At 54.7% G+C, this 13,052-nt stretch overlaps 1 protein-coding gene across 5 annotated transcripts in view; it reads right to left on the bottom strand.

The window, feature by feature from the left end:
* Window positions 1-906: 906 nt before the first annotated feature.
* The window catches only part of nfkbil1 (nuclear factor of kappa light polypeptide gene enhancer in B-cells inhibitor-like 1), a 30,946-nt gene continuing 18,800 nt past the window's right edge, over window positions 907-13,052 (bottom strand). For all 5 annotated transcript variants that reach the window (XM_068009476.1, XM_068009474.1, XM_068009477.1 and 2 more), the window contains 2 exons: window positions 10,846-10,972; window positions 907-1,522 (listed from right to left, as the gene is read on the bottom strand). In XM_068009476.1, coding sequence (XP_067865577.1) covers window positions 945-1,522; window positions 10,846-10,972 — 705 coding nt within the window. In that variant the 3' untranslated portion in view covers window positions 907-944. The remainder of the gene's footprint in view (window positions 1,523-10,845; window positions 10,973-13,052) is intronic.

The raw sequence follows: 13,052 nt of genomic DNA on the forward strand, positions 1-13,052 counted from the left end.
TCCGGTTCTGATGCATAAAATTAGTATAAAATGGGTGGTTGATGGTCGGCACAGACTCGGTCTGTTTCGGTGTTGTATCTCTCTAGGACTCTAACCCATTCATCAATTTGAAATACCTCTATCTGGGTTTTGGCTAAAGTGTCCCCTGAATTTCCCATTGAATACTGCAAGGATCAGTTGGAAACTAGTATCCAGATCAATACTAAGGAAGCCAGACCTGCACTGAGCTTAAAGATCAAAAAGAAAGCAAAGTCAACATCCAAGTGCCGGGAATGAAGTTTAATTTCACTCAACGTAGTGCACTGGTTAAAATTTCCCCCGCATTGGATCAACACGGCATCATATTAATCTCAATCGATTTGAAAACTTGGAGCCATTCCAGACGGCCCTCAAGCTGAGCATTTTGGGCTCCCGCTGGTTACTTCCTGCTTTAAGAACAGGCTCAATCTCATTTTCTGTCGGCGGTAAGGTCACAGTTTAAACAGCTTCCTGGTAATTGATGTCGCACTCGGCTTTGCAGCCCCTGCAGTTTGAATGACGCTGCGACAGCTGTGGTAGCCCGCACAGTGAGGGGCTACTCCCTCACACCTCAGGATGTCGCACAGCGCTTTGCACCCAGTGAAATAATTTTGAGGTGTAGTCGCTGTTGTAGTATAGGAAACGTGGCAGCCAATTTGCGCACAGCAAGCTCCCACAAACTGAAGGCTTTTTCGTGAGGTGAGGCAGTCGGAAGTGGCAGGTCGGAGGATGAAACCTCGAGGAATACGGCCAACTCTAGTGTCACCTCCCGCCTGTTGAAGCTCATGTCTCTCGCCAGCTGGCCATGTGGTACTATGGCTGATCAAGTAGAGGAACACCCCACCCCACCACATCAGAGAGGGACTCTTTGAGATGGGAAAGAACTTTTAACTTGCCCCCCCCGCCCACCCCAGGCAGATGAGTCATTATCGAACACTTTCGGACAACTTGTTCAAAGCCTGCGAGAGGGCCGTCACCATGTCCAGGATTCTGTGGCGGTCTGTCTCTGCCAGGCGCTCTCCACAGCGCTGGGCGAAGCGATCGGGGTGCCAGACCGCTTGCTGCTGCCGCAGGTACCGGCGGTAGGACACCCGATCGCTCCGGTCCACCCCGTGGAGAATCACCGCTACCATTTCCTCCACCGTGCCCTTGGGGGCAGGCCAGGGGATGTCCCTGTATGTCAGCCGACTGCCGTCAACAGCCTCTGCAGAAGTCCGGCCAAAGACGTCAGCGCAGCCACGCTCGTAGCGGCTCTTGCGGCTGTGGGTCAACTCCTCCTCCTTCCGCACGGCCCGCTCCAGGTAACGCCGATGCTCCGCCTCCAGCTGCTCCTGGAACTCCCGCCGCTCCTTTTCCTTGCGCTTCTCCTCTTCCGCCACCCTTGGGGCTTTCCCCCGACAGCCGCTGCCTGCCGCTCGGGCCCGCTTGCTGGCATACTCCTTCGCCAGGCGGTCGGCCCAGTCGTTGTACGTCTGTGGCTCAGGATCAGGCACGAAGAAGTCCTCTTGATTCAAGTGGAAGCAAAGAAACGGTGAATCAGTGCAATTTGATTAACTCGTAGCCTTGATCGTCAATGTCAGGGCGCACCACACCTCCCGCTCCCCCCCTCCTCACCCACCCTCAATAGACCTCAAATGAGCCATCACTGTTAGCCTGTGGCTCAGTGGGTAGCACTCTTGCCTCAGAGTCAGAAGGTTTAATATAATGTATTGTAAGTATATTTAGGCACCCCAGAACACCATGTACTCTATTTAACCTTGTTGATTTGCATTGCACTGTGAATTGCAACAGTTGGATTAAAGTTCGTGGGTTCAAGTCCCATTCCAGACACGTGAGCGCAAAATTTAACCTGACACGCCCAGTGCAGTACTGAGGGAGTGCTGCACTGTTGGATGACGCTGCACAGCCAATGAAGTACATCTAAAGTGCAATCACTGTGGTAGTGCAGGAAAGGCAGCAACCAATTTGCGCACAGAAAGCTCCCACAAACGGCAATGTGAAAATCACCACATAACCTGTGTTTTTTTTTCCTGTGATATTGGTTCAGGGATAAACATTGGCCGGAGAGCTGGAAAGAATTCCCCTGCTCTTCTTTGAAATAATGTCATGGGATTTTTTTTACATTCACCTGAGAGGGGAGAAGGGGCCTCAGTTTAACATCTAGCATGTGTGAGGTACTGCAGGAGAGTGTCAGCTTACATTCTGTGCTCACATCACTGGAGTGGGTCTTGAACCCATGAACCTCTTAATTAGAGGCACGAATGTGAGCCATTGCAGCTGACACCACACTCTAACTTTCAAAATTTCTTACTATGCACCCATAGTGGGGTGGGGAAATACCCTGGAGTAATATATGCCAAAAATGCCACCACTGAGCTAATGTTAGCTTTCAAAGGGATAAAATCACAAGACAGCAGAGGCGGGAGATGTATGTAAGAATTTAAACGAGGCCCCTGAACCAGTGTGCTGGCGACAATGAAAGGTAGTTTCACATCATAATGGCTGTTTCCATTTGCTGATGGGATGTTTATTTGAACTCAGCCAATTTTGGACTGGCAGATTCTGATCTTGAGTAGGGGTAGTCAGTTTTGACTAAAACTAACACTGGAGTCAGGCTGAAGGGGATAAGCACAGACAGGAGACTTCAGGGAGAGGAGGCTCTGCACTGGGCAAAAAGGACACAAAAATCCCCCTTCAGGTCACAGGAGGGTATCAAAGTGAGAACCATCCCCCCCCATCCCTGCAGGGTCACATGATTGTCCAAGCAGATACAGAGTGGTGTGGATCAACTCTCACCAAACTAAGATGTTTAGACCACTTGTGTGAGGGGACTGACAGGGTACCTGTGGCAGACGTAACTTTGTAACAGCTTCACCAACTGAGATAACATCTACTGTGATCAGTGGACATTATGGTTGAGTGGCTAAATCCGAAATCAGAGTTTAACTGAGAGGCTTCTACACAATCCTGATATTGTTGCTATTCCACTGTACACTGTATGACGTGAACCTCCTTTTCCATTTTATTTTTTTCTTATTTGTACTAGTGGATTACCCGTGACACTGAGTAGGGTATGTGGGAAGGTGGGCATTATTTTTTTATATATAGATAAATGCATTACACCCTGTAGCCTACAGTCCAGTATTCAGCTGCAACAGTGCAATTTAGGGTGCTCCTTTGAGGCCAGATGTTGTAACCGGTGTGCCTTGCTGGGTCAATGGGAGGTTAATAGCCCTCAGCCAGATCCTTGGGTATATTAGGGATCAGATTGGCTATTTTGTTAAATGTACTTTTTGCTGAAAATATAGACATGGCGTTGAAGCTTTTCCCCTTGCACTCATCAGGACAATCCGCAAGAATACCAAAGTAAGGGAAAACAACAACTTTATACAGTATGAGAAGAGATGAGAATTGGTTGGCAAGTGAACTCTGATTGGTAGAGGCATTGCCATGGAGAATGCACCAGTTTACGGTGACTGACATTTAGCTGCCAAGCTTTGTTTGAAATTTAAACCATGCAGCTTGACTGTGATTGGTCAAGGCATTGCCCTGAGGAATGAATCAGTGAACGGTTGTCACGTATTTTGTTTAGCTGAAACAGATGCAATGTTTGTACATGTTCTTTCTGTCTGCAGTAAGCCTCCACCAATCAGAAGTCATTTGCTAACCAATCTTCTCAAACAGCATAAAGTTATTTTTTTCCCTTATATTGGTATTCTTGCGGATTGTCCTGATAAGTACAAGACGAAAAGCTTTGACAACATTTCTCTATTTTCAGCAATACTCAAGTTCTGTATGACAAATGACTAAATGTACTTTTTAAAACAGAATGTGGATCCTGAAGTGCCTACAATGGACTGCCAGCTTACGTGGTTTGTGCTGACTCTCTGCGTTGCCTCAAACTGGGTGCCAGACTGGTTCTTCACTGGGCCAGAAAATGCATCAACTTGGTCTGAGAGACTCCTGGATGGGTTCAGATTGTCTGACGAGGATAGAGAGATAGCCCTCAAAACATGATTTTCCAAATTGGCCCTGGGTTTGTTTTTCCTTTTTTGTCTCCCAGGAGATTCTATGGCTGTGAAGGGGAAAAAGAGTGGGGGGGGGGGGGGGGGGCCTTGTGAAGGTGAGTGAGAGGGCCAGGGGTGGGGGAGCAGGCAAGAGGGTCAGAGGGGGGAGAGGGTCGGGGGGGGGAAAGAGGGTCGGGGGGGGGGAAAAGAGGGTCGGGGGGGGGGAAAAGAGGGTCGGGGGGGGGGAAAGAGGGTCGGGGGGGGGGGGAAAGAGGGTCGGGGGGGGGGAAGAGGGTCGGGGGGGGGGGAAGAGGGTCGGGGGGGGGGGGAAGAGGGTCGGGGGGGGGAAGAGGGTCGGGGGGGGGAAGAGGGTCGGGGGGGGGGAAGAGGGTCGGGGGGGGGAAGAGGGTCGGGGGGGGGGAAGAGGGTCGGGGGGGGGGAAGAGGGTCGGGGGGGGGGAAGAGGGTCGGGGGGGGGAAGAGGGTCGGGGGGGGGAAGAGGGTCGGGGGCGGAAGAGGGTCGGGGGCGGAAGAGGGTCGGGGGCGGAAGAGGGTCGGGGGCGGAAGAGGGTCGGGGGCGGAAGAGGGTCGGGGGCGGAAGAGGGTCGGGGGCGGAAGAGGGTCGGGGGCGAAGAGGGTCGGGGGGGAAGAGGGTCGGGGGGGGAAGAGGGTCGGGGGGGGGAAGAGGGTCGGGGGGGGGAAGAGGGTCGGGGGGGGGAAGAGGGTCGGGGGGGGGAAGAGGGTCGGGGGGGGGAAGAGGGTCGGGGGGGGGAAGAGGGTCGGGGGGGGGAAGAGGGTCGGGGGGGGGAAGAGGGTCGGGGGGGGGAAGAGGGTCGGGGGGGGGAAGAGGGTCGGGGGGGGGAAGAGGGTCGGGGGGGGGAAGAGGGTCGGGGGGGGGAAAAGGGTCGGGGGGGGGAAGAGGGTCGGGGGGGGAAGAGGGTCGGGGGGGGGAAGAGGGTCGGGGGGGGGAAGAGGGTCGGGGGGGGGAAGAGGGTCGGGGGGGGGAAGAGGGTCGGGGGGGGGAAGAGGGTCGGGGGGGGGAAGAGGGTCGGGGGGGGGAAGAGGGTCGGGGGGGGGAAGAGGGTCGGGGGGGGAAGAGGGTCGGGGGGGGAAGAGGGTCGGGGGGGGAAGAGGGTCGGGGGGGGAAGAGGGTCGGGGGGGGAAGAGGGTCGGGGGGGGAAGAGGGTCGGGGGGGGAAGAGGGTCGGGGGGGGAAGAGGGTCGGGGGGGGAAGAGGGTCGGGGGGGGAAGAGGGTCGGGGGGGGGAAGAGGGTCGGGGGGGGGGAAGAGGGTCGGGGGGGGGGAAGAGGGTCGGGGGGGGGGAAGAGGGTCGGGGGGGGGGAAGAGGGTCGGGGGGGGGGAAGAGGGTCGGGGGGGGGGAAGAGGGTCGGGGGGGGGGAAGAGGGTCGGGGGGGGGGAAGAGGGTCGGGGGGGGGGAAGAGGGTCGGGGGGGGGGAAGAGGGTCGGGGGGGGGAAGAGGGTCGGGGGGGGGGGAGAGGGTCAGGGGGAGGGGGAGAGGGTCAGGGGGAGGGGGAGAGGGTCAGGGGGAGGGGGAGAGGGTCAGGGGGAGGGGGAGAGGGTCAGGGGGAGGGGGAGAGGGTCAGGGGGAGGGGGAGAGGGTCAGGGGGAGGGGGAGAGGGTCAGGGGGAGGGGGAGAGGGTCAGGGGGAGGGGGAGAGGGTCAGGGGGAGGGGGAGAGGGTCAGGGGGAGGGGGAGAGGGTCAGGGGAGGGGGAGAGGGTCAGGGGAGGGGGAGAGGGTCAGGGGAGGGGGAGAGGGTCAGGGGAGGGGGAGAGGGTCAGGGGAGGGGGAGAGGGTCAGGGGGTCAGGGGAGGGGAAGAGGGTCGGGGGGGGGAAGAGGGTCAGGGGGAGGGGGAGAGGGTCAGGGGGAGGGGGAGAGGGTCAGGGGGAGGGGGAGAGGGTCAGGGGGAGGGGGAGAGGGTCAGGGGGAGGGGGAGAGGGTCAGGGGGAGGTGGAGAGGGTCAGGGGGAGGTGGAGAGGGTCAGGGGGAGGGGGAGAGGGTCAGGGGGAGGGGGAGAGGGTCAGGGGGAGGGGGAGAGGGTCAGGGGAGGGGGAGAGGGTCAGGGGAGGGGGAGAGGGTCAGGGGAGGGGGAGAGGGTCAGGGGAGGGGGAGAGGGTCAGGGGAGGGGGAGAGGGTCAGGGGAGGGGGAGAGGGTCAGGGGAGGGGGAGAGGGTCAGGGGAGGGGGAGAGGGTCAGGGGGTCAGGGGAGGGGGAGAGGGTCAGGGGAGGGGGAGAGGGTCAGGGGAGGGGGAGAGGGTCAGGGGAGGGGGAGAGGGTCAGGGGAGGGGGAGAGGGTCAGGGGAGGGGGAGAGGGTCAGGGGAGGGGGAGAGGGTCAGGGGAGGGGGAGAGGGTCAGGGGAGGGGGAGAGGGTCAGGGGAGGGGGAGAGGGTCAGGGGAGGGGGAGAGGGTCAGGGCGCGGGGGAGAGGGTCAGGGCGCGGGGGAGAGGGTCAGGGCGCGGGGGAGAGGGTCAGGGCGCGGGGGTCAGGGGGAGGGGGAGAGGGTCAGGGGGAGGGGGAGAGGGTCAGGGGGAGAGGGGAAGGGGGAAGAGGGGGAAAGGGAAAGAGAGGGGGAAGAGGGGGAAAGGGAAAGGGAGGGGGAAAGGTAAAGGGAGGGGGAGAAAGTGAGAGCAGAGGGAGGGAAAAAGTGAGAGGAGAGAGAGGGATAAGGGGAGAGGGAGGGGGAAGGGGAGAGGGAGGGGGAAGGGCAGAAGGAGGGTGGACGGAGAAAGTGAGAGGAGTGGAAGGGACGAGGAGAGAGGGCGGGGGTATGTCAGAGGGAAGGGGATCTGGGAGAGGGAAGGGGATAGGGGACAAGGGAAGGGGATAGGGGACAAGGGAAGGGGATAGGGGACAAGGGAAGGGGATAGGGGAGAGGGAGGGAGAAGGGGAGAGGGAGGGGATAGGGGAGAGGGAGGGGATAGGGAGGGGATAGGGGAGAGGGAGGGGATAGGGGAGAGGGAGGGGATAGGGGAGAGGGAGGGGATAGGGGAGAGGGAGGGGATAGGGGAGAGGGAGGGGATAGGGAAGGGATAGGAGAGAGGGAGGCAGAAGGGGAGAGGGAGGCAGAAGGGGAGAGGGAGGCAGAAGGGGAGAGGGAGGCAGAAGGGGGGAGGGAGGCAGAAGGGGAGAGGGAGGCAGAAGGGGAGAGGGAGGCAGAAGCGGAGAGGGAGGCAGAAGCGGAGAGGGAGGCAGAAGGGGAGAGGGAGTGTGGAGGAGGGAAGGGGAGAGAGAGGGTGGAGGGGGAACGGAGAGGGAGGGGTGAGTGGAAAAGCAGGAGTGAATGGAGAGGGAGGATGAGGGTGGGAGAGGTAGGTGAGAGGGAGAGGGAGGGGTAGGTAAGAGGTAGTGGATAGGGGAAAGGGAGAGGAGAGGGAGGGGTGAAGGAGTGGCAAGGGGAGAAGGAGGGGGTAGGTGAGGGGGGAATCGATGAGGAGGGAGTAGGTGCGAAGGAGGGGGTAGGTGAGACGGAGGGGGTAGGTGAGACGGAGGGGGTAGGTGAGACGGAGGGGGTAGGTGAGAAGGAGGGGGAAAGGGGACATGAGAGGGAGAAGGGGACATGAGAGGGAGAAGGGGACATGAGAGGGAGAAGGGGACATGAGAGGGAGAAGGGGACATGAGAGGGAGAAGGGGAGATGAGAGGGAGAAGGGGAGATGAGAGGGAGAAGGGGAGATGAGAGGGAGAAGGGGAGATGAGAGGGAGAAGGGGAGATGAGAGGGAGAAGGGGAGATGAGAGGGAGAAGGGGAGATGAGAGGGAGAAGGGGAGAGGAAGGGAGAAGGGGATGGGGAGGGAGAAGGGGATGGGGAGGGAGAAGGGGATGGGGAGGGAGAAGGGGATGGAGAGGGAGAAGGGGATGGGGAGGGGGTAGGTGAGAGGGAGGGGGTAGGTGAGAGGGAGGGGGTAGGTGAGAGGGAGGGGTAGGTGAGAGGGAGGGGGTAGGTGAGAGGGAGGGGGTAGGTGAGAGGGAGGGGGTAGGTGAGAGGGAGGGGGTGGGTGAGAGGGAGGGGGTGGGTGAGAGGGAGGGGGTGGGTGAGAGGGAGGGGGTGGGTGAGAGGGAGGGGGTGGGTGAGAGGGAGGGGGTGGGTGAGAGGGAGGGGGTGGGTGAGAGGGAGGGGGTGGGTGAGAGGGAGGGGGTGGGTGAGAGGGAGGGGGTGGGTGAGAGGGAGGGGGTAGGTGAGAGGGAGGGGGTGGGTGAGAGGGAGGGGGTGGGTGAGAGGGAGGGGTGGGTGAGAGGGAGGGGGTGGGTGAGAGGGAGGGGGTGGGTGAGAGGGAGGGGGTAGGTGAGAGGGAGGGGGTAGGTGAGAGGGAGGGGGTAGGTGAGAGGGAGGGGGTAGGTGAGAGGGAGGGGGTAGGTGAGAGGGAGGGGGTAGGTGAGAGGGAGGGGGTAAGTGAGAGGGAGGGGGTAGGTGAGAATAGTGGCCTGCTCAGGTCGGAAAAAAGGAACCCGACCCGAGCCCGACCTGACCCGAGTCCTTCCGATTTAGCCCTGGGCCCGGCCCGGCCCGACCCGAACCCCGCTCCCCCCCACCCCCCCACACCCCCCCAACTCGACCATCCCTTTACTTACCTTCCTGACACCGAACCTCCAGGAAGCTGCAGCTCATGCATGATGACATCATAGTGATGTCACTTGCTCACTGCGCAGACTCAGTTTTGTCCCGGACTCCCAGCTCAGGTAAGTTTTTTAATTTCAATACTTACCAGCAGAGCACTTACCGTGTGTTTCCGGCCCGACCCGACCTGATCCTGAAAGCCCTACCCGAAAGATAGACCCGACCCAACTCGAGCCCAACACATGCCGTTGGGTCCAGTCAGGTTTGGGTCGGGTAGCAGGCCTCCAGGTGAGAGGGAGGGAGAAGGGGGAGACGGGAGGGACGAGGGGGGAGACGGGAGGGACGAGGGGGGAGACGGGAAGGGGGGAGGGGGAGACGGGAAGGGGGGAGGGGGAGACGGGAAGGGGGGAGGGGGAGACGGGAAGGGGGGAGGGGGAGACGGGAAGGGGGGAGGGGAAATGGGATGGAGAAATGCTGCAGCCTCCATGCTTTGGGGCAGGTTTGATGGACCAGCTGGGCTTTTCCTCCCCATCAGTTGGTAAGTCAGTGAGTCGGGATTTGCTGTTGATTGCTAACTGTCTCTGTCCTCTGGAAAGGACGGTCTTGCTTTCTTTCAATTTAAACTTTTTAAAGTGTGACACAGATTCCCCTCGGCTACAGCTGCCAGCTGATGTATGTGGCTGCATCAGAAAATGTCTATATCACCCTCCTCCTACAGCTCCTGCTGTGCACAAAGCAAGGACATTATTCTCAACCTTTTGAAAGCACTGGAGCACTGTAAGCAATGCTGGGCACCACACTTTCCGGAGGATATGAAAGCCATGGAAGGGGTGCGGAAGAGATTTACTGAAATGGCACAAGGGATGAGGCAATTTCCGTTATGTGGAGAGATTGGAGAAACTGAGATTGTTCTCCTTAGAGCAGAGAAGGTTAAGAGGATATTTAATAAAGGTGTTCAAGATTATGAAGGGCTTTGATGAGATTAAATAAGGGGAGTAACCAGAGGATGCAAATTTCAGATAATTCACGAAAGATCCAAAGGGGAATTTGTTTTTAACGCAGAGAGTTGTGATTGGGAATGCATTGTGTGAAAGTGGTGGTGGAAGCAGACTCAACAATAATTTTCACAAGGGAAATGGATAAATATTTGAATGGGTAAAATTGGCACAGCTGTGGTGATAGGGCAGGGGGAGAGGCTTGCTCTTTCATGGGCCGAATAGCCTTCCTCTGTACTGTATCATTCCAGGACTTCAAAAACTCACATTAAAAAAAAACAGTGAATTCCAAATTATTACAAGCTCATGTTAACTTGCATATTGGAATTCAGAACTTCAACATTTTCAACACCCCCACTGAAAATAACCAAGAGCTGACATTTGCCACTTTAATAGGGCAAGTGATTCTTTATCACGCGCCAGCTGCCCCTGGCATTGCTTCTGGGATATTCTATGCACACGAGAGTTCTTATGAAACACAACTTGCTACGTGCATGCCAAGTGGAGAAGAAAAGGTTCGCTTTCATCATTAATCCTAACCAAACAGGATCCACTTTTAATTAAGACGACGCCTGAGCTGCAGGGCAGAGTAGGTACGTTCGGTATGTTCTAAACAATGAAAGGAGTGAGTGAGTGATGACAGGTGTCGAATGAACCTGGGATTTAGAAAGAATTTTGTAAGAAACATGCTCAGAAGGAAGTGCTGAACTGGCTTATTTACTTGGTCCAAATTTTCCAGGAAACAAGCAGAAAGGAGATTTTCATTTTTGTTATATGGACACCTTGAAAACGTGATGGAAGTTAGATGTAGAGGAGAGGTTTACAGTTGCAGGGGAGACCTGAACTAGTGGCCATAAACATAGGATAGTCACTAATAAATCAAATAGGAATTCTGAAGAAACCTCTTTGCACAGAGCATGGTTAGTATGTGGAATTTGCTATCACAGGGAGTAGTTGGGGTGAATAGAGTAGATGGATTTATGGGGAAGCGAAATAAGTATATGAGGGAGAAAAGAATAAAAGGATATGCTGATAGGGGGAGATGAAGAGGTGCAGGGTGAGACTCACGTGCAGCATAAACGCCAGCATGGGACCAGTTGGGATGAATGGGCTGTTTCTAGACTGTAAATACTATAAGTTTATGTATGGGGGGAGGGGAAGGGGAACTCACATTTTTATGCTGTTTCATTATTCCAGATCCCAGACCATGCCTTCAACACAACATAAAGCGCCAACCTTTCCATTCTTCTCACCTTCATATCGCCCACACTTCTGGTAGAATTCATCCTCGCATTCTCCAAAGAGCTTGTGGTACCACTCCCTGTCAGCATGATCCTTCCCTGCGACATTCCCCTCCTCTGATGATGCTCCTGGATGCTGCTGTTAGGTTGAAAAGTAAAACAAACTTTGTACTGGAACTGAGAGTGTGTGTTTTATTTAAGTACCTAATGCACATTCTTGTTGTCACTGTGAATGTTTTCATACATGACGCGGACCTAAATTTTGCATTCATTTTCCATTGTAAAGTTGGGCGCACTGAGTGTGAAATTCACTCCAAGGTCCGTAAAGTACCTGTCGGTGCTAATCTTTTAAAATAGCATGTTGAAATGGTATACTTACACATGAAACGTGTGTCACGCTTCAGCTTTGTTACTTGCCCAGATTATTAACAGCGTTCAATTAGAAATAACTAGCAGCAGTCTGGAGAATCACCGAATTAAGGGCTGCGGTAGCATCATGTTTACGCTCACTGGACTAGTAATCCAGAGGCCTGGACTAATGACCTGGAGACATGAGCTTGAATCTCACCTTTGCAGAATTAAAATTCAGTTAATTAAATAAATAGAACATAGAACAGTACAGCACAGTACAGGCCCTTCGGCCCACGATGTTGTGCCGAACCTTTAACCTACTCTAAGATCAAACTAACTACCTACCCTTCATTCTACTATTATCCATGTACCTATCCAAGAGTCGCTTAAATGTCCCTAATGTATCTGCTTCTACTACCACCGCTGGCAGCGCATTCCACGCACCCACCACTCTCTGTGTAAAGAACCTACCTCTGACATCTCCCCGAAATCTGGAATAAAAAGCTAGTATCAGTAATGGGGACTATGAAGCTGCTGGATTGTCGTAAAAGCCAAGCTGGTTCACTAATGTGCTTTAGGGAAGGACATCCTTACCCTGTCTGGCCCAAATGTGACTCCAGACCCACAGCAATGTGGTTGCCTCTTATCTGCCCTCTGATGTGGCCCATTAAGCCACTCAATTGTAGTCACCACCATTTTCTTGAGAGCAATTAGGGATGGGTAATAATTGCTGGCCTTACCGGTGATAGCCCCATCCAGTGAACGAATAAAAAAAATTAAAACACATTAACAGAACTCATCAAAATAGCTCAATTTAGTCAGAACTCAGGCACCTTTTGACTCCATTCCATTATCTCAGTGACTGAAATCGTACAATGTCGAAAATAAGATCGGTGATATCAAGAACTAAAAATCTCCCAGGTCACAGGGGGAGACGGTGGTGCAGTGGTAATGTCACTGAACTAGTAATCCAAAGTCTCAGGCTAATGCTCTGGGGACACGGGTTCAAATCCCACCATGGCAGCTGGTGGAATTTAAATTCAATTAATTAATAAGTTCAATCAATTAATTAACAAAAATCTGGAATTGAAAGCTTGTCTCAATAATGGTGCCATGAGAGATCATAAAAATCCATCTGTTGTAGGGAAGGAAATCTCCTTACCTGGTCTGGCCTGCATGTGACTCCAGACCTATAGCAATGTGGTTGTCTCTTAACTGCCCCCTGAAATGGCTTAGCAAGACACTCAGTTGTCAAGGGCAATTAGGGATGGGCAACAAATGCTGGCCTTGCCAGCAACACCCACATCCCATAAAAAAAATACTATTATCTAAAAAATTTGTTAATTAATCTTTCGGACTTGCCAAAATAACTAGGGTTATACAACAAATTCTTCACCAATCCATCAATGCCAGGTGGAGACAACAGCAACTTCCATTTATCTATAGCGTCTTAACGTAATAAAACATTCCAAGTCGTTTCACAGGAGCATCATCAGACAAAATTTGACACTGAGCCACCTAAGAAAAATATTACGACAGGTGACCGAAAGCTTGGCCAAAGATGCTGGTATTATGCAGTGACTTAAAGGAGGAGAGGTGGAGAGAATTAGGTAGGGAATTCTAGACCTTAGGGCCGCGGCAGCTGAAGACATGACCGCCAATGGTAGAACCATTAAAAAAGGTTAGAATTGGAGCAGCACAGAGATCTCAAAGGGCTGAAGGTCTGGAGAAGATTACAGAGACAGGGAAGGATTTGAAAAGGACGAGAATTTTTAAATCAAGGTGTTGCCGGACTGGGAATCAATGTAGGTCAGTGAGCACAGGGTTAATGGGTAAATGGGACTGGATGCAAGTTAGGATACGAGCAG

This window comes from Heterodontus francisci, chromosome 29 (assembly GCF_036365525.1).
Source record: "Heterodontus francisci isolate sHetFra1 chromosome 29, sHetFra1.hap1, whole genome shotgun sequence".
NCBI lineage: Eukaryota > Metazoa > Chordata > Chondrichthyes > Heterodontiformes > Heterodontidae > Heterodontus > Heterodontus francisci.